This window comes from Prinia subflava, chromosome 4 (assembly GCF_021018805.1).
Source record: "Prinia subflava isolate CZ2003 ecotype Zambia chromosome 4, Cam_Psub_1.2, whole genome shotgun sequence".
Classification (NCBI taxonomy): Eukaryota; Metazoa; Chordata; class Aves; order Passeriformes; family Cisticolidae; genus Prinia; species Prinia subflava.
The window spans coordinates 30,667,693-30,690,787 of NC_086250.1; the positions used below are offsets into that span (position 1 = coordinate 30,667,693).

The following is a 23,095-nucleotide window of genomic DNA, read 5'->3' on the forward strand; positions in this document are numbered from 1 at the left end:
GCAGCTTATTGTTCCTTACTGAGAGCACATTACTAAAACTCTGGCTTGCCTTAAAAGGGCAACGTGAGATTTCCTTGGTCATGATCTGGTATTTTTCTGACCAAAGGTAAATTGCAAGCAGCAGGAGCAAGGAACTTGTTTGAAATCCAGTCTCTGTGCAAGTGGGCTTTTTTTTTTTAGCTTTACCTCAAATATTTAAGCAATTTATAATTTGCAGTCATGGGCTTTCTTTGGGGAGTCAACAAGTCTTAAATTTTCCTTGATTTGTGATATGACACTGGTAATTTTATAATTTAGGAAATGAAACTATATTTATACTTCTAAACAAAAAATAAAGGGATTGGGACTTCGTTTAACTGAATTTTTGCAGTGATATCTGGTTTGTTAAGACAACAGTAAAGTGGGATATGTTGACAAAGAAGAACCAGTTTACCAGTCTGGCATTCTTATGCCATCATTTAACAAAAAAATGACAGGTAACTTTCTCTGTGTCAACTTCCGTTGTGTTCAGGTAAGCAGGTGAGTTTAACTTCCTCAAGTTGCTCTAGCTTTCAGGTTCTTTAGCTTCTTTGTGTGTTACTCTTATGGAAATAAAGGTAAAATTGCAAAGAAAGCTAGTATGGGAAATGTTTAGCAACTATAAGTTTTTTGTTTGCCAAAACTTTCATTGTTGAAATATCTTTGTGAACTTTCTTAAATCTAAAACCTGTTTTCTGCAGTATGTGGATCAGTTAATGTTGGTGAAGAAGAGGAGGAATCTGAAGCAGGTTGGATTGAAGGAGCAGCAATCCTCCTATCTGTAGTTTGTGTGGTATTAGTAACAGCTTTCAATGACTGGAGTAAAGAGAAACAATTTCGGGGATTGCAGAGCCGTATTGAACAAGAACAGAAATTCACAGTCATCAGAGGTGGCCAAGTCATCCAAATACCAGTAGCTGACATAATTGTTGGAGATATTGCACAAGTGAAATATGGTAAACTTGTTTTTAAAGTTGAACTTTCTTTTATTTTTAAAAAAGGAACCACAGTCAACAAACCCAGTGATCTCTCGTAGGTGACCTTTTACCGGCTGATGGTGTACTCATTCAAGGAAATGACCTCAAAATTGATGAAAGCTCTCTGACTGGAGAATCTGATCATGTTAAGAAATCTCTGGACAGAGATCCTATGCTGCTGTCAGGTGTGTAGCATTTGACAATTTTTGAACGAAGTAGTTTGTCTCTGCAGTAAGCTGGTTATTTCCAATTTTGAAGTTAAAACTAGCAAATTGTTTTCTACCTAGGTTGACTCCTAGAACTATCCCAAACCAGTCCAACAGTACAAAACTTTGGAGTGATAAGACCTATAGAACTGACAAACATTTTGTGTAATTGCTTATGAGTTTACTTTCCAGATAGCTTTGGCAATTAAAGATTTAGGAAAGAACAGTGGTACATATACACAGCTCAGAGTTTTACCAAAGTCAAGTTTAAAAGAGTATTTCCTCAAAGTGTTTGTGTGCTCTGCCATGTAACTGCTCACATCTCAGTGGAAAACCCAATTCAATCTTTCAGGTACACATGTGATGGAAGGCTCTGGAAGAATGGTGGTTACTGCTGTAGGTGTGAATTCTCAGACTGGAATCATCTTTACCTTACTTGGGGCTGGAGGTGATGAAGAGGAGAAGGAGAAGGAAAAAGAAAAGAAGGAAAAGAAAAGTAGGCATATTTATCTTATAAACCTTGCTGGAGGAGTGGGAGTGGGGATGGTGGTGAAGTTTTGACTATTACTGGGTAAAAACATGTTCCTGTCACCTGAAGTCAGAAAGCCTTTGTTAAAACTCATGCGTTCTCTGGGTTTCACAGGAAAAACATTGTGGATCCAGTGCCCTGAGAGTGCACCTCTACTAGTAACTTTTGTCACATGGAATTTAGTTAAACTTCAGATCTCATTGATCAGTCAGAGTTTGGAAAATTGCAATTCCTAGCCAGCCATACATATCATGCATAAATAGTTAAACTCTCATCTTGTGTGGCTTCAAGGTGCATTGACATCTAATAGCAAATACTTGTTTATGGAAAACAAGTTATGAAGTTCAACCTAATAAGTACCTAGTTCTGCATTTGACAGGCAGAAAATGCCACTTATAGGGAGTTCTTCTATAACACTTGAAGGGGAGAAGCTTAGGTCTTTCATGCTGCTGAGCTTGTGGGTAGCTTAGACATATATGACTGATTTTGATAAAAAATGAGCAGACATTTTCTGTGGCGTTTTGAGTAGCATTTCCACCAGCATTTTCTTCAGAGCTGAAATTGTGGATTCTCAGAGATATACACAAAACAAATTCCTCATGGCACTTTCCTGTAACTTAGTTTTTGGAAGGATGAGGGGCTTGTAACTGAGCATATAATGGAGCCCTTCTTTTAAGAATGAAATGGGCTGTCTTCCTTATTATAAGGTCATTTATCTAACTTTAGTCTTTATCCTGAGAATCAAAGTTTAGAAGTGTTAAGCAGCAATGTTTTGATAGTACTGCTCACAAGGCATGTTCAGCACTGAGCTTCATGGTGAAAATTTTTCATGAAATCATTATGAAGTCTTCTGGATCGGACTAAGCCTGGGGCTTCTTGGCACTAGAACCAAAACCTAATTTATAAAGCAATGTATACTATTTTTATCAGAGATATACAAGACAATGGAAAATTCACACAGAAATGTGTTTAAGATTGTCAGAGACCTTCAAACTCAGTAGGCAATTTCTAAAATATGTGCTCTGTGCAGGAACTGGGATTGAAGTTTTTTTGTCTTGTCCTAATGCACAAATAACAATTAACAATTTTGACCCTTCTTGAAACTTGAAAAAAAACTAGTGAGTTTCTTTACAAGTTAGAAGAATTGTTACAAGGCAAATTGAAACTTCTAAGTCAGTTTTAAACTCACGCATGATAGGCAAAAGTAAAAGCTGACCTGCAACACTTCCAGTCATTAGTGTGAAACATTTGCCATCCTGTGCTCTTCCCCTTAGAGAGGAAGGAGAAAGAAACTGCAGTACCGGCTGCTACAGGAGATGCTGAGAGGATTATAGTTTTTATTAATATTCTGCCAGTGTTTTAAAAGCAGAAGTCTCTTTGACAAGTAATATTTTGAAGTATCCTAGGACCCGAACACTTGTGGGGTTTTTTTTAGTGTCCTGAGATAGACAGCTTCCTCTTTCCTTTAGGTTAGGTGTCTATTAAGATTCTCCTTGATAAAACTCAGGTTAAACTAAATTAACTTCTCTGTGAATGTTAAGGAGATTAAAGGGACTATATTTAGCTGGCTGTGTATGGCACGGTTCAGAGTGAAAGCAAATATATGTACAAGGAGTTACAAGTAACTCAAATGTAGAACTTCTCTCTTGAAAGAGGAAGAGGAGAACTAGGGGAGAGCAAATACAAAATTAGGAAACAATGACGAGTTCTTAAGAACTCTGAGGTGGCATCTTCTGGTCTTCTGGAGAAAGTGAACATGTGTTTTTTTTTTGGTGTTTTTTTTTTTTTTGTTGTTGTTGTTGTTGTTGTTTGTTTTTTTTGAGACTACTTGATAATTTGATTTTTTTTCTAGCTGAGTACTCTTGTAAATTTTGGTCTACATAATCTAAGGACAAAGACTTGGCAAATTACCTCTAATACTGAAAATGTTTGGTTTTTGTTTTAAGTTCCTCAGTTTTGTGCGTTCATTTCAGGTTATCACAAATAGTAATTAAAACCCCTGCTTTCTCTACTTAGAAATAAGATTTTTCACTTGCTAAGCCCCCAAAACAACACATGATGTGTTGGTCTTCCAATTACCTTTAATATATCACTTGTTAAATTATTTCATTGTTTCACTGTCTTTCTGTATCATCTCTTGTTGAGCCCCGTTTCTGAACACAGGTAGGAGTGACATTTTATTATGAACTCGTGCTATTTTAACAGTGATGTATGGTATATTGCCTACAGATTATGCTTATATTTGTTTAAATAGGGCTAGCATAGATCCAGTGCTGTACCTCTGCTAAGTTTTGCTGTGGATTTATGAATATTTGGTACTACAGTAACTTCTGCAATGTTGTACAAAAGCACTGATTCTCAAAGTGAGATACTGCAATTTATTTACAGAGGTAGTCAGATACTAGTGGCAAGTATTGGAAGAACACAGCAAGATGGATGCCACCAGAATCAATTGTCACAAATATCTTTCCTAGAAAACCGTGTCAGGAAGTTTTTGTAAAGCTTTCCTCACAAGCCAGAAGTGTCAGTATCAGTAATTTGTGCAAACTTTACCATGGTAGATTAACACTGTAGCAGTCTTGTATGGGAAAAGTAAAGTCCAGAAAGTGCCATGAGCTGTTTCTGTGAGCTGACTTACATGTTGTCCTTTTTCTTTCTTTCTTTTTTTTTTTTTTTTTAATGTAGTTTCTTGTTTTAGCAGAGTAATGTAGTTTATTATATAAAAACATAAAGAAAATAATGAATTCTGCACAGTTTGCTTAAAACACAACTTGTTTCCCTCTCTGACAGGTAAAAAGCAAGATGGAGCTGTTGAAAACCGTAACAAAGGTAAATGCAGGTTCTCTGATTCTTTCTGGCAAGTCTCTGTTTTCTAGGAGCATAGGTGATGAATACAGACTTTCCTATAAAAATGCGTTTTGAATCCTTAGATCCAAAGTGCTTATGGTAAAGCTGGCTTAAGTGAATCTGCCCAAAACAAATGCTTCACTGAACCTGGTATTCTGTCACCTGTACACAATACACTTCTTTAATCATTCATGTGTAGTATGGCCTCTCTGGATACAAGATATTACTCAGTGCTATTGTATTTAGTGGAGCTGGCTATTAAGCTTTTTAGGTATCCTGATTTGGGAGACTCACCAATGGCTAAAGATTATTTTGATCTTCTAGCTAAAGCTCAGGATGGTGCAGCCATGGAAATGCAACCACTGAAGAGTGAGGATGGTGGAGATGGAGATGAGAAGGACAAGAAGAAAGCAAACTTGCCAAAGAAAGAAAAGTCAGTTCTCCAAGGCAAACTCACAAAGCTCGCAGTTCAGATTGGCAAAGCAGGTACAGTGTCTCAGTACTCTCCTTATGTTGATGTCAGGTTAAAAAAAGTTGGAACATGCATAGTTTGCAAGGAGATAAAATAATCAAACCACTCAAGGCTGGCTACTTAAGTACAAAATTCCAGTTCATGTAAGTATGATGTTGTGCCTGAGTATGCTGATGGTCTCTCAGGTCTCTCAGGCTATGGCACGTGGATTTTAGTTTTCCTTAATTTAAATTGATTCAGACTTTCAAGTGCCAGCTTCTAGGAGGGAAAATTCCAGCTTCATAACATTGGAGTACTGTTGTGAAAAATCATTTTAGGTTAGATACAGCATCTAGCAATGTACCAAGAGAACTGTAAGTTGAGTGACGTCTGGAAAATGTACAGTCAATGAGGTTATCTCTAGTACTTTCATAGGTTTAGAATTTTCCACTTAACATATACCTTGCTGATACATAAGGTTTTTATTGACTTCCTACTTTTCTGTCAGCTAATATTCAGCCTTGTCAAAATATTTGGTAGATTGTTGCTGCTTGAAGTAGGATAAAACAGCATTGAAATTCAGTATAAAATTTAGGCTATATTATCTAGTGTGTAGTGGTTTAATTCAAATATTTCAGGATTCGATTTGGTCCACGTGGAATTGTTGAAATGTTCAGGCTGGAAGGAATTTCAAGAAGACTTTTAGCCCAGCCCACAGCTGAAGAAAGGTTGATTTAAGCATTTGTGTCATTAGACAGTTACAGCCTGAAATGGAACAATGAAACCTTTAGCTGTAACACTCTGCAGTTGTGTATGGTGACATTCATTTTTTAGTGAGATTAACAAATTCCATTACATGTTTACTGTAAACTACTGTCCTTGTCAAAAATTTCTTTTTCGTATCTTCCAAGAGGTCTTGTTTTCCTTTATGTACCTTTTGACCCATTGTAATTCCCCACACAGCCTTAATGCTCATCTACTTCATGCATGGATTTTTCTGTCCCTCTGCTCTGAAACTGCACTGAAACACTCTGTTGAATCAGTCAGCATAAAATTGGTGAAGGCCTCCTGAATTTTTCACTTCTTGTTCTGCTTAGTCAATTGACTTTACATATTGGTCTGTCCTGTTACTAATTAGCTACATGCTTTTCAATTAAATTGGAGAAAAAAAAATTTCTAGGAATTTCTAGGTGAAATGCGTGAGGAAATACTTGCACTGGAAGCTGGAACACATCTGAGAACTACCTCAATGTTTTGGCTTGCCTGTTTGAAGCCTTAGTTCTAAACTAGCTTGTATAAAGGCAGAAGTATTTGCATGTATCCACAGTCTGTATTGCCAAATATTTGAGATAATTTCTTAAATCTGTTTATTCTTTTTTTAACAAGGTTTGTTGATGTCTGCAATCACGGTCATTATCCTTGTGTTATATTTTGTAATTGATACCTTCTGGGTTCAGAAGAGACCTTGGCTTGCTGAATGTACCCCAATTTATATTCAGTATTTTGTGAAGTTCTTCATTATTGGAGTTACAGTCTTGGTGGTGGCGGTACCAGAAGGTCTTCCACTTGCAGTCACTATATCTCTGGCTTACTCTGTTAAGGTAAGTGGGTAGAGGGCAAAGAGATTTTTTTTTAAGGTAGGTGGGTGTATTCATCAGCTACTGAATGCAAACTGAGTTATGCTGCATCACACATGTATATATATGTATAGGTATATCTGTAGATATCAGATGGGGAAGAATCTCTTCTTGTTTTCTGAATTGCATAAAAATTCCCCTGCAGTACTTTTCTTCATCTTTGAATGAATACACACTGACAAGAACAGTGAGCATTGCCAGCCTGTTGTCACCAGCTAAAGATGAATGAGTTCAGTATGTAGCATTGTAACATTTGCTTACCGTAAACAGATGTCCTAGAGTTCATAAATAACAAACTTTTCTGTAAATCTGAACTTCTACCTAGCTGATGTGTTACGCAACTGCTATGAAAGATTCCAGATTGATTTTTTTTTTTTTTTGGAAGACTGAGTAGTGTAAAGCAATTTGTTTTCTGCTTATTATACAGCATGTTTTTTTAAATTAAGCTCTTTGTATTCTTAATTTTCTTACTGCATCAGCATGCTGATTATTTATCTAAAATGTAATTGTAAAGACGATGGGTGTTTAGGCTGTGTTCTATAGTCATAACTCACAGGACTTACGAGTAGCAGCCTTATTGTATCATTTGAAATTCGTGTTCCTCTTGGAGGTGAAAATATTATACAAGTATAGTATATTGTTAAAGAAAGAATTTAAAGTGATATTTTATGTATGAAACTCATGTAACCCTCACTGTTTTGGATGAAACATTCAGCTCCTACTTTGTATTTGATTATAAGTCTGAATCTAGGATCTTTAAAAGCTGTATTATATGATTTTCAGACAGATCAAATAAACTGAATTATTTTCTTGTAAGCAGAAGCACTTTTTAAACATTGTATCTGGTAAAGCTCAAACCTTACCTCTTCTCCATTTCTAAATATCATCATAAACTGTTTGCTCCTAACAGTCTGAATAGCATCAATAGTGTGACATTCAGGTACAGGAGATCAAGATTGTATTTATGTACCTTGTTTAAAATGAAATTTACTGTGACATCATAGGGGAATCTATACAGAAAGTGGCAGCTGCAAGTTCTTCCTCTGAAATGTGCCAGATGACTTAATGTTTTCTAAAAGTGCTGTGTAAGTCTAGACCCCATAAATGAGAATTTCTGAAGTGATGATCTTGGATTGCTGTTAAATGTTTTCATTTCCTTAGAAAATGATGAAAGATAATAACTTGGTGAGACATCTGGATGCATGTGAAACTATGGGCAATGCGACAGCTATTTGCTCAGATAAAACAGGAACATTGACTATGAACAGAATGACAGTGGTCCAAGCCTACATCAATGAAAAACATTATAAAAAAATTCCAGAACCAGAAGCTATTCCAGAGAAAACTATGGCTTATCTTGTGACAGGAATTTCTGTTAATTGTGCTTATACTTCCAAAATACTGGTAAGTGTATTTCTTCATTCCACTCGAGATAACTGAGTAACTTCCTCAAAAGATGCAAATTGTCTGATGGCCACAGGCGGTTTCAGTGTAAATATGTCGCACAATGCAGGGTGAGATATTTTGTGCCTGCTGTAAATTGCTCAACCATTCATTTGAAATTCAATGGGAAAAAAAGCTTATTTCTGTTAGAACTGATAATTCAAAGATAAAATCTCATTATAATTTCCTTTCAAGTTCACAGTTGTTTGTTTTTATAAGTGGGGTTGTTTACCCCACTTGAAGAGTGTCTTGGCTGGATTTGAGCACTACTTAAAAATAAACATTAAACAATTAATATTTAAGAGTAGTACATTAAATAAAATATAATGAAAAAATGTAACTACAGGTAAGGATCTGAATGGATTTTTATTCCAGATACTGCTGTATAACTTTGTAAGCTTTAGAATTATAGTGTATTTGACAAAATCTTCTTTGAAACTTGCAAAATGTTTTGAAATGAAAGACTAATGGACTGTTACACATTTAAAATAGTGGATTATTTAATGTTTTGTGTGCATTATTTTCTAAAACTCTAAACATAATGTCCTTGCTTTAGTTATTCCAACATATGTTACATTCCTTAGGCAGTAAAAATAATAAGTAGGATTTGGTAAATGAATCAGCATTTCAAGATTTTATAGAAGCCTCTACTTTGTACACGAATAGCAGTGAAAACTCAGTTCAAAAGCTACTTATCAGCCAATAAAAATGGTATGTCTGCAAGAATTTCCACAATAGCAGTACTATAATCAGCACATAAAGTTGGGCAGCACTGATTTCTCTGAAACAAGATGCAAATAAGTTCCAGCAGGAGAGGAGTTTCACAGTCTGTTTTCTAAAGCTCTTTCTAGATCAAGAAAAAGGTAGCTGTATGTAAACTGACCAAGTCCCTTATTACTACAATTTTAACTGAATTATATCCACTGCAGTGGATTTAGTCTGCTTTACAGAATCAGAGAGGGCTGAAGGAGACCTCTTGACAGAACCTCTGATCCACTCCTCCTGATCAAAGCAGAGTGTCAGCCATAGCACATTGCTCAGGGCACCCATTCAGGATTTAAGAATCTCAAAGGATGGAGACTTTGCAACCTTTTTGGGCAGCCTGATCAAGTATTTGGTCACCTTTAGAGTAAAAGGTGTTTTATTATCTTAAAATGGAGTTTCAAAACTTCAGTTTTTATGCATTGCCTGTTGTCCTCTCACTGGGTACCACTAGGAAGTCTGGATAAACAGTCCTTACCATTGTTCCAAACAGCTGCTTTATTCCAGCATTTAATACACATCAAAAAGTTTCTCTCCCAGAGTGATGTCTTCTCCTGACTGAACAGCCCTTTCAGCTCATCCTCATCTGTCAGGTGCTTGAGTTTCTGTATTATCTTTGTGTGCCCTGGATGCACTTACTCCTGGATGTTGATATCTCTCATACTGGCGCACCCGGAACTGGGTGTCTTAAACTGTTCATTAAAATGAACATTTTGAAAATGCGAATATTCAGTACAGCCAAATTCAAAATCTTGCAGCTCTGAACAATGAAAATGGACCAGTGACTTCTGATTAATGTAGTTCAGCTCTAGCCACCTGACACAGTCAGATTGAGTATGTGCTTCTCCCTACTTTGCTGCGAAAAGCAATGCAGTGTTATAGGTATACAAGCTCAAATATTTTGAAAGAAATACTTCTTTACTTATAGGACTAGTATGTGCATATTCCACATTGTTGAGATGAGAAACTATTTCTGGTATTGAAGGACTGGAAACTTGTTTCTGAACTCTTTCCAGTTAAATAGGCCATGGCCTGGAAAACAGAACTTGTAGTGAGACTTAAGAAGCTTAAAGACTTAGTTTGTTCAGAAGAAGGCTAACAGGTGATGTGGTCATAGTCTAAGTCATTGAAGAATTATTACAGGAGAGGATACTTTAATGTAGCAGAAATAATGCAATTTAGCTTGCTAAAGTGAGTATGTGAACTTATCTGTACTTTTAAAATCAAAAATAATTGTTCTGGCTCTACACTCAGTTGATCAGATAACTATTTAAAGTAATGGAAGATGTCTTTTAGGAAGGTCATGTTGGGATTGATACAAACTTAATGGATGATTTCTGAAGGATTGAAAAATCCTAAATAGGTACAGAAGTTACTTTAAAAAGCAACAGTATAAGTTTGGATCATGACTCATAGAAATTTATAAAGTAATTAATGAAAAAAGGAAACCTCCCCATCCCAGAACTGAGCTTGTCCTTCCTTGTTTTCTGAATGCTGTGCTTCAGTGGTTTATAAGTTAACCTAATCAGTGATGGTTCTTGTTCTTGCAGCCTCCTGAAAAAGAAGGTGGCCTACCACGTCATGTTGGAAATAAAACTGAATGTGCCTTGCTGGGATTGCTCTTGGATTTAAAACGTGATTATCAGGATGTAAGAAATGAGATACCAGAAGAGGATTTGTACAAAGTGTACACCTTCAACTCTGTTAGAAAATCGATGAGTACTGTGTTAAAAAACTCTGATGGCAGTTTCCGGATATTCAGTAAAGGTGCCTCTGAGATAGTTCTTAAAAAGTAAGAACAACTACTATTTTGATTCAGCACTCAGGTTTGGCTAAATGTCGTGATAGGTGGGGAGACTGATATGCTAAACAACATTGTCTGTGAAATACTTGTCTCTCTCATCACAGATAAGTGCAGCAGTCCTATACCCTTGTGACTGCAGCTTCACAGCTTGTCTCCTTCCGTTGTTTGACTTTCTACAGTAAAACGGGCCATTAGCACTTCAGATACTTCAAGCACCCCAGGCCTACCTCTCCAAACAAAACAAAACAAAAAAGAGATGGTCGTCATGCTTTAGTTAAACTATTTTACTTTTAGGTGTGGTTGATGAAAATGCTCACCTGTCTTCTAGTAAAGTCCCATCAATTGATATGCCTAAACTCCAGGAAGGGCTTGTACCTTTAAAAAGTTATTTCTTTTAGCATATTACTGCTTAGACTGTGTAACTTTCTGTTCAAGCTGATCATTTTAACAGGTTGAACTTGAATGTTCAGCAACTTGAGGGGTTTTAATGTGACAAAGCAATTGTTTCCTTATCCATCTGCCCACCTAGAAAGGATTTATTAAAATGAGATTGGACTTAGTGAGCGATTAGGCACCACTGGGACAAACCTTTATAGGTGTGAAGTCAGCTGTGGTAACTCCTAACTAGGTGAGGAGAGACGTCAAACGTGTGCATCATGTTCTCTAGGAGCAGCAGTTTGTGGCCAGGGCCGGTTTGGGTCTAATGTCAAACTGTTTCTAGTCTGAGTAGCACATATATTATATTAATCAGTTAAATTTACTTTTTTGCTTGTTAATAACTCCTCAAATCATTATCTAGGAAAGTACTAATATGCTAAAGAAAAAATATGGACTCTTCCTTCTCCTCAACTTTTGTGCTGAGAACAAAATGTCAGTCTTTAGAGGATTCTTGTTCCTCTTGATATGGAAGTTAAAATCTGTAAGTTTTTGCATAGATTTTGAGCCAAACCTTATCAATGAATAGGTATGCCTATATTCACATTACTTCTATCTTCTGAAGTATTTTGTAACTTATAATATTGCACAACTGACCTGTAGAAGTCACTGGAACTCGGTCATCCCAGACTCATGTGGTCCATTTGAATTAATAACTGAAATAAAATAAATAATAAGGGCATTTGGCAAAGAACCAGAAAACCTAGTGATTTGGATATTATAGGAATAGTGTCCAAATAGGAAACTCCTTCAGAGTATGCACTGAATAGGACAAGGATTTAGCCATCATAAGCTTCTTCCTATGAAGCACTTGTAATCTGGTTTGTCAGTTGTGCTGCTCCTTCCTTCTCTATCAGAACAGAGGTAACTACATTTGAGTACTGAAACTCAAACATGGACATTTATAAGACACAAATGAGTCACTAGTAAATGCAGAAGAAATGCAAAAAACTTTTGCAAGTAGAGCACTTTTTTCTCTCCTTATCACTAAGACAAATATTTGAAGTGAGTTTCAGTGCAGTCTTTACATAGAACTTATTTATGAGTATTTAGTCATTTTGGAATGTTTGAATTTGTCACCAGCCTTATGATTGCAGCTAACACTGGATATCCTTAATGATTGCTGACATTTGAACAGATAAGTAAAATCGGAAAATTCACTCAGACTTGAAATTTCAATTGTGATATGATAAGGGGCTGGTTCATTTTAATTTTCTGTATGAGGTGGAAACTTAGGGAACTCCCTAAAGCCTTGGACTATACACTTAACTGTAACACTTGTAATCTTTGCAGGTCTGCAAGGTCTGAACTTGATATTTAATGAAAGTAATTAATTATTGGTTTGTTTTTTTGTTTTTTTTTCTGGTCCTGTATTAATACTAATTTGTAAAATTAATGCATAATGGTGTTACTTTATGGCAAAACTTTTTGAAGAACACATGAGCAAGATTAAATTTCTTGTTCAAAATCATTGGTAGTGTTATATTCATGGCATCAGTATTAGTAAAGTATATATGCTGTCTGTGAAAGCAGTGGTATCTTTGGCATGAAGAAACAACTAAGAGCATTTGTTGAAATGCTAGAGTGCATCGTGGTGAATCTAGTCTCCTATACAAACATTTTAATCAGTTTCAATATTTCTTTTTAATTTAATATTTCACATTGCGCCACATACCAGTTGCTCTCTGAATTCTCTGCATTTAGATTGGGGGGGGAAGGGCTGCAAGCTTTTTGGTTTTAAGGGTAGCAGTACTTGAATTTGCTTATAGTGCTGTAAGTTTAGTACTTGCAGCTGTTCAAGCAGCATGTGCATGTCCTGAAAGTGTACTTACTTCTGAGACTGTATGGCTATTAACAAGGTGGGATTATTTTGTTTATCTTGAAATTGGATTGCCTGACTCAACCAGTGCAGACACCAATCTGTTTACATACAGTGGAGAAATGGATGCTTCTGGGAGGTAGCTGATGTTTGTATGTGAAATACATCAGGCATTACTTTCATCTTTGGATGACTGGCTCAGTTAACTTTCTACAGAAAGTATGTTTAGCAGCAGAAGAAATGAAGTGCATTTGGAGAAAATTACCTTAGAGACAACACTACTGGCTTTTTGTGCCTGTGTGTGTGAGTCTAGCGAAAACACAGCTTACAAAATCTTGTTGCAGTTGATTAATAAGCCAAAGAGTGGGTTGAACTTCTGGTTAAAATTTGATAACTCTTTAAAACTTTCTTTCCAGGTGCTTCAAAATATTGAGTGCTAATGGAGAACCAAAGGTGTTTAGACCTAGGGACCGCGATGATATTGTGAAAACTGTAATTGAGCCAATGGCTTCTGAAGGTCTCAGAACCATCTGCCTGGCATTTAGAGACTTCCCAGCAGGCGAGCCTGAGCCAGAGTGGGACAATGAAAATGATATTGTTACTGGTCTGACATGCATTGCTGTCGTTGGGATTGAAGACCCTGTGAGACCTGAGGTAGGGTCACCAGCTGAGCTGCAGTGGTTCTGTTACACAGGATTCATGTTTTCCATCATGCAGAGTACAAGAAACTGAACTGCCTTTGTATGCCTGAAGCATAGTTAATAAATGAAAATCTAATTTCTTGAAGGGAAAGTTAATAGAGCTATAAAAGCAGATTAAAACTACTTAATGTCACTTATGCTGTGTTACTGAAGCTCTGTACAAAGTAATAACTTAAGGTACTTACTGTGCAGGATCTCAGCAAATGAAACAACTTGTTATTTTTTACCACTTGGAGTATTAGGATTTTTAGTTTGGATAAAATTAGCCATTGTGCTTGTTACCAACTTCTCATGGGGAATGAAGGAGAGGTGAGCTTGTCACCTGGGAACATAAGGCAAGGAGTTTGGCTTGTGGTTGAGTTGGAAGGTTTTTCAGTAGTGAAAAGTTCTGTGCCATGTGCACGTGGAAATTTGGGCTGATCTGCACTATTGTCACTTCACAGTAAAAGTTATGGGTGAAGTAGTGGAGTATGAGCTATAGTTTACTTAACGTAATCATAAATAAAATGCCAGTACTCACTACACCATGATATGTCATGAGGATTTTTGAGGTATTTTTGAATACTGCAGTATTTGAAAAATTGCAGGAGGGAGGAGAACAGACATAGCAGTGACATAAAGCCTTCTGCCAGAATTGCAATTTGTGTGGTTTTTAGGAAAAGAATTGTGGTATGCTACTTAATTTTTTTTAATGTGTAACTACAGACTTCATTTTAAAATAACAGTTATCTTGTACTGAGCCATAAACATTCCTTTCACTCACATGTCTAGATTTTTTAAACTAATGTACAGTCTCTGAGCCTGTGGGGTTTTTTTCTTGCTTGCAGGTACCTGATGCAATAAAAAAGTGTCAACGTGCAGGCATAACTGTACGTATGGTCACTGGTGATAACATTAACACTGCTCGTGCTATTGCACTGAAATGTGGCATTCTGAATCCTGGTGAGGACTTCCTGTGTTTAGAGGGCAAAGACTTTAACAGGAGAATACGCAATGAAAAAGGAGAGGTAAGCATACTGACTCACTCATCAAGTAGATCAAGAGATAGTCTGAGTCTCCTACATGTGTAAAATATAACCAATGCTCTTTCTGCAGATAGAGCAAGAGAGAATAGATAAAATTTGGCCGAAGCTTCGTGTTCTTGCAAGATCTTCTCCCACTGACAAACACACTCTAGTAAAAGGTAGGTAAAAATTCTCTGAGCTTCTAAGTAAAGTTAGATTTTTTTTTCCCCCTATGCTTCTAGGAAAAAAAAAATTAGGACTGAGTAATGGGAAATATCTGTGAAGTTGTTTCCAATTGACTTTTTCCAGTCTGCATGAGAAATGGAGCCAATGAGGACTTTTCTGGTGACTCTTGTTTTTGTTTGTTCTTTTTGTTTTATGACTGATAAAGACAAAAACGGGGTTTCTCTTTCAGATGAAATCTCTGCTGTGTTGTTAATTAGAACTGTAACAATTGTATGTCATTTTATTTTAGGTATAATTGACAGCACTGTCTTTGACCAGAGGCAAGTTGTAGCAGTAACTGGTGATGGTACCAATGATGGCCCAGCTTTGAAAAAGGCAGATGTTGGATTTGCTATGGTAGGATTTTTCTTTTTTTTTTAATCTTCAGTATTTTATCAATAAATTAGCAAATTGCTTAAGGTTAAAGAAACTTGTTTCATGAGCCTAGTATACAACTATGTCAATAAAGCCAACATTCCAATTTAACTGTGCTTTTATTTGATGGAAAATGTTCTTGTGGCATTCACCATTGAATAAAACTTTAAAAATGGAGATTGGCAATTACTTGCAAAGTAAAAATCTTCAACAGAATACGGGAGATTTCTGAAATGTTTTCAACATAAAACAAAGTGACTTTAGGCTGTAAATAGCATAACATTTGTGGATTTTGAGTAAAAATTCTATGCCATATGGAATGAGCTTAATCATCTATTTCCCATTCAAGGATACATGGGAACAGGGAGACCATAATGAAAGAGACTGCCAGTTGATGTTCCAAATGGCTTTGAAGGCCATGTCTTTTACATCTCAAGTACAACTGAAGCAACAGCATTTTACAACAGTGTAGGGTCTGCACTTATTATCGGGATGAGTCGTTACATTACATGACTTTCTCAGCTACCCTTTCATGTGGCTGCCAAACAATGTCTCAGCTTTTAAGTGCTTATACTGCACAGACTCATGCCTTAAGTATGTGGGTTTCAGCTTTCTTTCAAGACGCAAAGTAAGACAGATTCCTCAAGCTTCCTTTTGCCACGGGGTTCCTCCTCAGTCGTTATTGTAAGAGGTATACTTGGGTCATGGCAGGCCTCTGTAGTGTTAAAGCAATTAAAAGGAAAGAAAAAATAAAGACCATACTCTTCCTATACCACATGTAGAAAAAGAAATACTGACTCAGATTCTACTCCTGAGAAAAAAAGGGAAAGAGATTTCGTATCATTCTCAAGAAGCTTTTTTCAAAAACATAGTTTAAAAATTTGACAGCTACATTTTAAACATTCTCTGGACTGTAACAGTCTTGTCCTAACAAGTATCTTTGTTCTGGTGAGGTATAGCTGCTGTAGTTGCCACTGTCAGGGGCAGATTTGTTTCTCTGTTTTGAATGTTTCCCACAGTTGCTGTCTGTGTTCATCTGTGTAAGGAGCTATCTCCTCTAACTGCTTACCTAAATAGCACTTAAAATATACCATATGGTATCTAAAAGGTACCTTTTAAGGTGTACACATAGCTGTGGAGGTGACTCATTTCCTTGACAAAATAATATATGAAGAATAAGGATCATTAAATTTGCTATTGAGTTAGTGGGTTTGGAATACCAAAAGAAAAATAAAGATTTTTGGAGTAGGTGTCTTCAGGCATCATTACACGGAACACAGCTGTTTGGGTACTGTAGGAGACTAGAGGTGCTTAAAATTTAAGAACGTCACGTTCATTTGCAATGCATGTGCAATGGCATTGTCTATTCTACTGTTCAATGTTAATACCCTTCTGCAGAAGGTTTTTGGTAATGTTTATGATCCTGATGTGTCACAAGCACATGTATTGCCTGCTGCTGGAATCCATTCAACAAAATAATTAGGGCAGAGCTTGAACTGTAGCAGTGCACCATCTGGTGGCCTTCAGCTTGAACAGGGTTCAGTAACATTTCTTTGGGAGAACTTAACGAGTCTTTACTGCCAGCTCTCAAATTTATACTGAGGTCTTTATTTTAAAGAGAGCATGACTTTGTTTTCATTTTCCCAAGCTTGAGCAGAACTTTCAAGTAGAACTTGTTTCAATAGGCCTTTGGATGCTTACATTAAAGTAGTCCTTCAGATGCGGTGCATCCAAGTGAATGCTGACCAAGGACATAATAGCTTTTGTCATAAAAGTGCATCCTGTTATATTTCATAATGTTTTTCTTTTTCTATCAGGGTATTGCTGGAACAGACGTAGCTAAAGAAGCCTCTGATATTATCCTTACAGACGACAACTTCACCAGTATTGTTAAAGCAGTTATGTGGGGACGAAATGTCTATGACAGCATCTCCAAATTTCTTCAGTTCCAACTTACTGTCAATGTAGTAGCAGTAATTGTTGCTTTTACAGGAGCATGCATAACACAAGTACGTACCAGTGGGGGATTGTTTCAGCTAATAAAAGTTGAAAAAGTCATGACTGATTAATTCTTGAGTTCAAACTTTCACTTAAGTAGTAGTCGAAAGAACATAATTCTCTTCAGAACATGCCAATATTGTATGATAAATGCCTTTAATAGCTGTAATTTCTGCACTTCTATGGGAGGGTTTATGTGTCTATCTTTATAGGATTCTCCGCTCAAAGCCGTGCAGATGCTGTGGGTAAATCTCATAATGGACACATTAGCTTCTCTTGCCCTGGCAACAGAACCACCCACTGAAGCTCTTCTGTTGCGGAAGCCTTACGGTAGAAACAAACCTCTGATTTCTCGTACAATGATGAAGAACATTTTGGGTCATGCTTTCTACCAGCTTGTAGTGGTCTTCACTCTCCTGTTTGCTGGTAAGAATACTGAGGATTTACAGAGTTATCATAAATGTTGTAGAGAGGTGTGTTTTTAAAACTATATTTTTGCTGTAGTGTGTGTATAAAGACACTAATTCAGCTGTTCATAAATGCCTTTTATATACAGGTGAGAAAATTTTTGATATCGATAGTGGAAGAAATGCACCTCTGCATGCTCCTCCTTCAGAGCATTATACTATAGTATTTAATACATTTGTGATGATGCAGCTTTTTAATGAAATTAACGCCCGAAAGATTCATGGTGAAAGAAATGTTTTTGAAGGAATCTTTAACAACGCTATCTTCTGCTCTATTGTGTTGGGAACATTTGTTGTGCAGGTATGTAGATTTTTGGAGGGCGGGGGAAAATGCATTTAGTGCACTGATGTACTTACTTACCTTGAAAATGCCAATCAACCTAGTGCCAGAGCTTTAATTTCTGCAGTGTGGAAAACCTTCAGGGTCAAGCACACAATAAGTAATTTGTAAGTTCAGCTTGATGGAGTTTTCAGGTAAGGCCTCTTTAAAATTGGTAATGCTGGAATGTTGTATTTGTAGTTACCTTTCGAATTTTCTAGTTCTCCAATTTTATCTTAGTGTTCTAGTCTCTTGGCAAAATATGAAGAAGTTATATGTGTCATCTGTTCATTCACCCACTGCCCCATAATCTTTCTTATAATACCTACCTGTGTATGTGAACGAGAGTCCATTTAAACTATTATAGAAAAGGTACAACTTCTTTTATTTTCTTAATGAGATTAGGACATAAATAAGCTTTAGAAATTTAGATATCAGTTTTTACTTTACTGGCACAGGAATCAGCGATACCTACCGGTATATATTGTAGAGGTGCTGTTTTAAGTGAAAAAACCCTTGTTGTCTAGGGACCTTCTGTTGGGGCACATAGGGGAATTCATAAAAGCTAATTAGCTAACTCAGTACATGATAACAAAGGAAATTAAGTGATCTTCAGTTGATTGGGTTCACATGCTGGTGTTGAGAAACACCAATTTAAAACTGAATCTACAGAGAATAGTTTACAAGAAATGTTTTCACCTTCTAAGTAACCTTCACTTTAGTCAGAAGAAATAACAAACAAATCAGTATACTACTTAACTACAGAGCCCATTTTCATAAGTTATTTTGGACACATAACCTACCTATTAAGCTTCTCCTTAGACTTGATAATTCATGAAGGTGATGGAAGTCATATCAGTTCAAGCATTGGAAATTTATGCACCACTGCTTCACATTAAGTCAGGGAACTTACTCTCTTAGGTTTAGATTTTTATAGATGAACCTTCATCAGAAAGCTGCTCTTATTTTTGGGGTTATGTATGCAGCAAGCTGACTGTTGTTGCGCAACAAAGCCAAACATTTAGAAATTACTCCTGACTGCCACTGTGTTCTCTTTACAAATCTGACAGACTGAATGCCTTCTCAACTCCTGATTTGTCATCTCAGTATTTTATTCTGAGTTAGTAACAGAAGATATTCTTTGCTTTTTCAGCTGTCAGGTGTCCTATTTAATGGTCAATACTGTCACCTTTTCATGCCTGCCCTGCTACTTTGAACTGTTGATTGTCCAGGGCAGACTTTCATGCATATAATTCCTGCACAGAGAGATACCCTGCTCATTAGGGCCCATACAGCTTGTTGTAATAGCTAAGGCAGTAGGAGCTCATTTAATTTAGCTTTTGACCTCTCTGCCCCCTTCCCCCAAGATTTACTACATGTGATTTAAAGTCTGATATTTAACACTGATGTGATACATAGTAATATCCTGTAGAATTAATTCTGAGGTATTTCATGTCTTATGGATCTACAAATTCTATTAATATAAGTTCATGAATCTTGGACTTAGTTCCAAGATGGATGTTCATAGCAAAACTAATCACTGTGCATTTGTAGCACCAAATACATGCTGTAATTGTGAAATGAAGGGAAAAAAACTACAAGCAAAATTGAGGAGTCAGCAAGTTTTTCCGTGTATGACATTTGAAGAATGAATGGGTAGTTCTTGAAATACTGAAAAGCAGAAGAAAATGGCTTTGGAAACTTGCTCAAACTGCTGAGACAGTGAAAGAATATGCTTAATAAGATGGGAAATCACATTTTCTCTTGCAGAGCTGTTGTGATCTCAAAGCATTATGGAATTTTCTAGTAACAGGTCACCGATACATGTTTAATTGTTTTTCTTCACAGATAATTATTGTGCAGTTTGGTGGAAAGCCTTTCAGTTGCTCAGAACTCTCAGTTGAACAGTGGCTGTGGTCCATTTTCCTGGGCATGGGCACACTACTTTGGGGCCAGGTAAACTAGGAATTTTCAAAATTCCAAATATCTACTTGCAACAGTACACTTTAAATGGAAACAAACAAACACACTGTCTTTAGCATTCAGATCTTTCAAGTGGACTATATGAATATATGAAGACCAACAGTAAATGTTAATTAAAATTTACTTGTTCAATAGCTAGAAAGTTCTTGGTTGAATATTCCTTCCTCAGAGTGAGTCAATTATTTTTCATAATTTCATAATTAAATGCTGTGGCTGGTTTGTTTAGCAATTTTTAACTAGAAGCACCTGTAGTTACCTTTTAAACATGAAATTATATCTTCAGCCAGATATGAGTACCAGAAAATGTGGTAAGAATACCAGATGCAACAAACATGTTAATGTTAAAATATGTTTAACTCCGTGCTTAATGGTTTTCTTGAAAAATCAGAATTGCTAAAGTTGACAGTATTTTCTTGATTTAAAAACCTCCTGGAGTAGCAAGAAATGCAGCAAAACTCAAACCAACTTTCTCTTTAATCTTCATTTGCATAATTGTGACATAACTGAAAAATCTTCCCACCATTTAACCATTATATTTGGACTTTTATTTCCTTTCCCCTCCCCCCAGAGTGTCATTACTATTGCATGCACAACAGTGCTTGTAAGCAGCAAGCTTATTTACGTGAAACTTTAGAGCTACAGAGTTTTCTATTATTTAATGACATAGTTGTCTAAACTTTTCATACCACATGAAGAGTTTTCCATTACAGTTTCTTTCCTTCCACTAAGTCAAAGACACTTCATGTTTCACCATAAAATAGGTAGGATGAATTTTAGTTGTAAATACATACATAGACATATATTCTAATAGTGACTATGCTTTTTAACAAGGTTCTCTGGAAAATTAATTATTTAAAAAAATCAAATAGAGTCACTCTTAGGTTTAAAAGTATACTAGAAGAGAACTAGGATGCCTTGAAATACCTTTCACCCAATGTGTCTTACAAGGGCAAAGCTTCCCTGCTGCAGTTCATGCTGTTCTAGCATCTCATTAAAGTCAAAGAGCTTTTAATTTTCTGAGAATAATAGAAACTGAAGTGTGAGCTGGGAGCATTCATAGTAGCAGTTTCAGCATAAAAGGCTGTTTATCTTGCTTTTGGAGTAGACTTTTTTCCTCTGCAGCTGCAGAAATGGTCTTCAAGTTTTGTGATGATCAAAGAAAGCAGTCTTAAAATTGACCTGATATAATGTACAAAAAGATGTAGCCACATGTAACTTTGATTATGCAACAAAATCCAGCTTTTGTTTAATGTTTACTGTAGCCACATGCAACCTCATGTAGCTTTTGTTTATTTACTATATATGAACTGCTCTACACCAAGTAGCAAAGGAACAGTTTGAGATATACAATTTCAGAAACGTCACTCACCTTGCAAATGGATTGATATCTCCCAGGTCACAAATGAATGAATGTCTCTTCTGTATTTCTGAATTAATTGTGGTTACTTTAGGTGATGGAGATCCCACTTGAGGTGACACATCATGCTCATCAAACTGATGAAACTCTAAAAACTCTAGATACAAGTACAATCTGCAGGATTAATGGCTTTTGTAGCTTCAGTACTGCTCCATCCTGGCATTGTCAAGTAAACTTAATGTGGAATTCTTTGTCCTTGGCAAGGCTGTTTTGTAGTCCAAGTTTAATTTCGCACCTTGGTTGGGTTAGTAAGTATATTCACAGCTTTGAAGCTATTCAGCTGGAGTGATTGTTTTACATTGATGCATTCATCCCATCTATGTAATTTTTTTTTTTTCGACTTTGCTAAATGTATGCAGGATATCTGTTAAGCCTTAAGACTGCTATTATTCTGTTTTTGTTGTTAAAAAAAGAATACTCCTGATTTATATATTTCATTCACTGTTAGTTGATTTCAACAATTCCAACCAGCCGACTGAAATTTCTTAAAGAAGCTGGTCATGGAACACAAAAGGAAGAGATTCCTGAAGAAGAACTAGCAGAAGATGTAGAGGAGATTGATCATGCTGAGAGAGAATTACGTCGTGGTCAGATCTTGTGGTTTAGGGGCCTAAACAGAATACAAACTCAGGTATGGTCTTGAAAAAGGTAGGATGCAGTGGGTGTTATGAGGGAAAGCTCTCAATTTTTGACTAAGCTGGCTGTTCTAACTGGTGTGACTGAGAGTGTCAGAAGAGGGGGTATGGATGGATGTGTAATCCCTCAGGGTCCTCTGTTTTCTTCAGCTTTAAATGCAACTCTTGCCTGTGTATCTGCTCTGTTTTTAAAAAGTGCCTTTTTTTCTTTACTTTTTGTGTGTTATAGATGGGATGGTCCTTTCTCTTGTTCTCTCTCTCTCTTGCTGAGCAAGCTGTCACAATCTCTGATTCCTTGCAGATGGATGTAGTGAATGCTTTCCAGAGTGGAAGTACCATTCAGGGGGCTCTAAGGCGGCAACCCTCCATCGCCAGCCAGCACCATGATGTAACAAATATTTCTACCCCTACACATGTAGTGTTTTCCTCTACTACTGCTTCTACTACTGTGGGGTGTGAGTGTGTGTTCCTAAAGTGCATGAAATTAACATTTCCTAATTCACGTACCTAACGTTTCTCATTTTCTCCTTAGTACTTAAAATCATCGTTCAGGCTTTTATAGAGCTCTTCCACAAAGTGGAGTCCTCAAGACTTTTTTTTCTTAGAGGGCTGAGAACAGGTGGAACAGTTTCAAGAAAAGACTTTATTACGAAAGCTGTGAGCCTGCACATCCTGTGCCTTCATCCATTTGTGTACAGAGGGATTTTTAAGATAAAAGGGAAAACTGTTGTAAATTTTCGAGTATATGCCTCCTAGGGTGACTTGCATTGAATAAGTGAATTAACTGTATAAGCATGGACCCAGGTCAACAAAAATAGATCTCTTGCACTGCAGCACAAACAATACTTAAGTAAGCAAGCTGATTTGGAAGCAAATGGTATGTTGAAGATATGAATGTAGTTAGAACATGGAGCACTAAATGCGTTTTCTTTGTAGCCTGTAAGGAACCTTATGAATCTTTGCTTTCATTGGGCCTTATTTACTGAATAACAATTTTTTCAACATCAGGATTCAGGTGGCGAAACAAGGCTTCTAAAATGCAT

General features: G+C 36.5%; 1 protein-coding gene across 3 annotated transcripts in view; it reads left to right on the forward strand.

The window, feature by feature from the left end:
• Window positions 1-23,095, forward strand: part of ATP2B1 (ATPase plasma membrane Ca2+ transporting 1) — a 59,620-nt gene that overhangs the window by 31,524 nt on the left and 5,001 nt on the right. For 2 of the 3 annotated variants that reach the window (XM_063396356.1, XM_063396357.1), the window contains exons 4-20: window positions 720-974; window positions 1,055-1,180; window positions 1,554-1,697; window positions 4,521-4,559; window positions 4,902-5,063; window positions 6,415-6,629; window positions 7,827-8,069; window positions 10,421-10,662; window positions 13,345-13,582; window positions 14,457-14,636; window positions 14,725-14,812; window positions 15,109-15,215; window positions 17,051-17,242; window positions 17,444-17,657; window positions 17,788-17,999; window positions 19,866-19,973; window positions 21,866-22,048. In XM_063396356.1, coding sequence (XP_063252426.1) covers window positions 720-974; window positions 1,055-1,180; window positions 1,554-1,697; window positions 4,521-4,559; window positions 4,902-5,063; window positions 6,415-6,629; window positions 7,827-8,069; window positions 10,421-10,662; window positions 13,345-13,582; window positions 14,457-14,636; window positions 14,725-14,812; window positions 15,109-15,215; window positions 17,051-17,242; window positions 17,444-17,657; window positions 17,788-17,999; window positions 19,866-19,973; window positions 21,866-22,048 — 2,948 coding nt within the window. Of the gene's footprint in view, window positions 1-719; window positions 975-1,054; window positions 1,181-1,553; window positions 1,698-4,520; window positions 4,560-4,901; window positions 5,064-6,414; window positions 6,630-7,826; window positions 8,070-10,420; window positions 10,663-13,344; window positions 13,583-14,456; window positions 14,637-14,724; window positions 14,813-15,108; window positions 15,216-17,050; window positions 17,243-17,443; window positions 17,658-17,787; window positions 18,000-19,865; window positions 19,974-21,865; window positions 22,049-22,281; window positions 22,441-23,095 lie in introns of all 3 variants that reach the window. The other variant, XM_063396358.1, reaches the window with a different exon arrangement.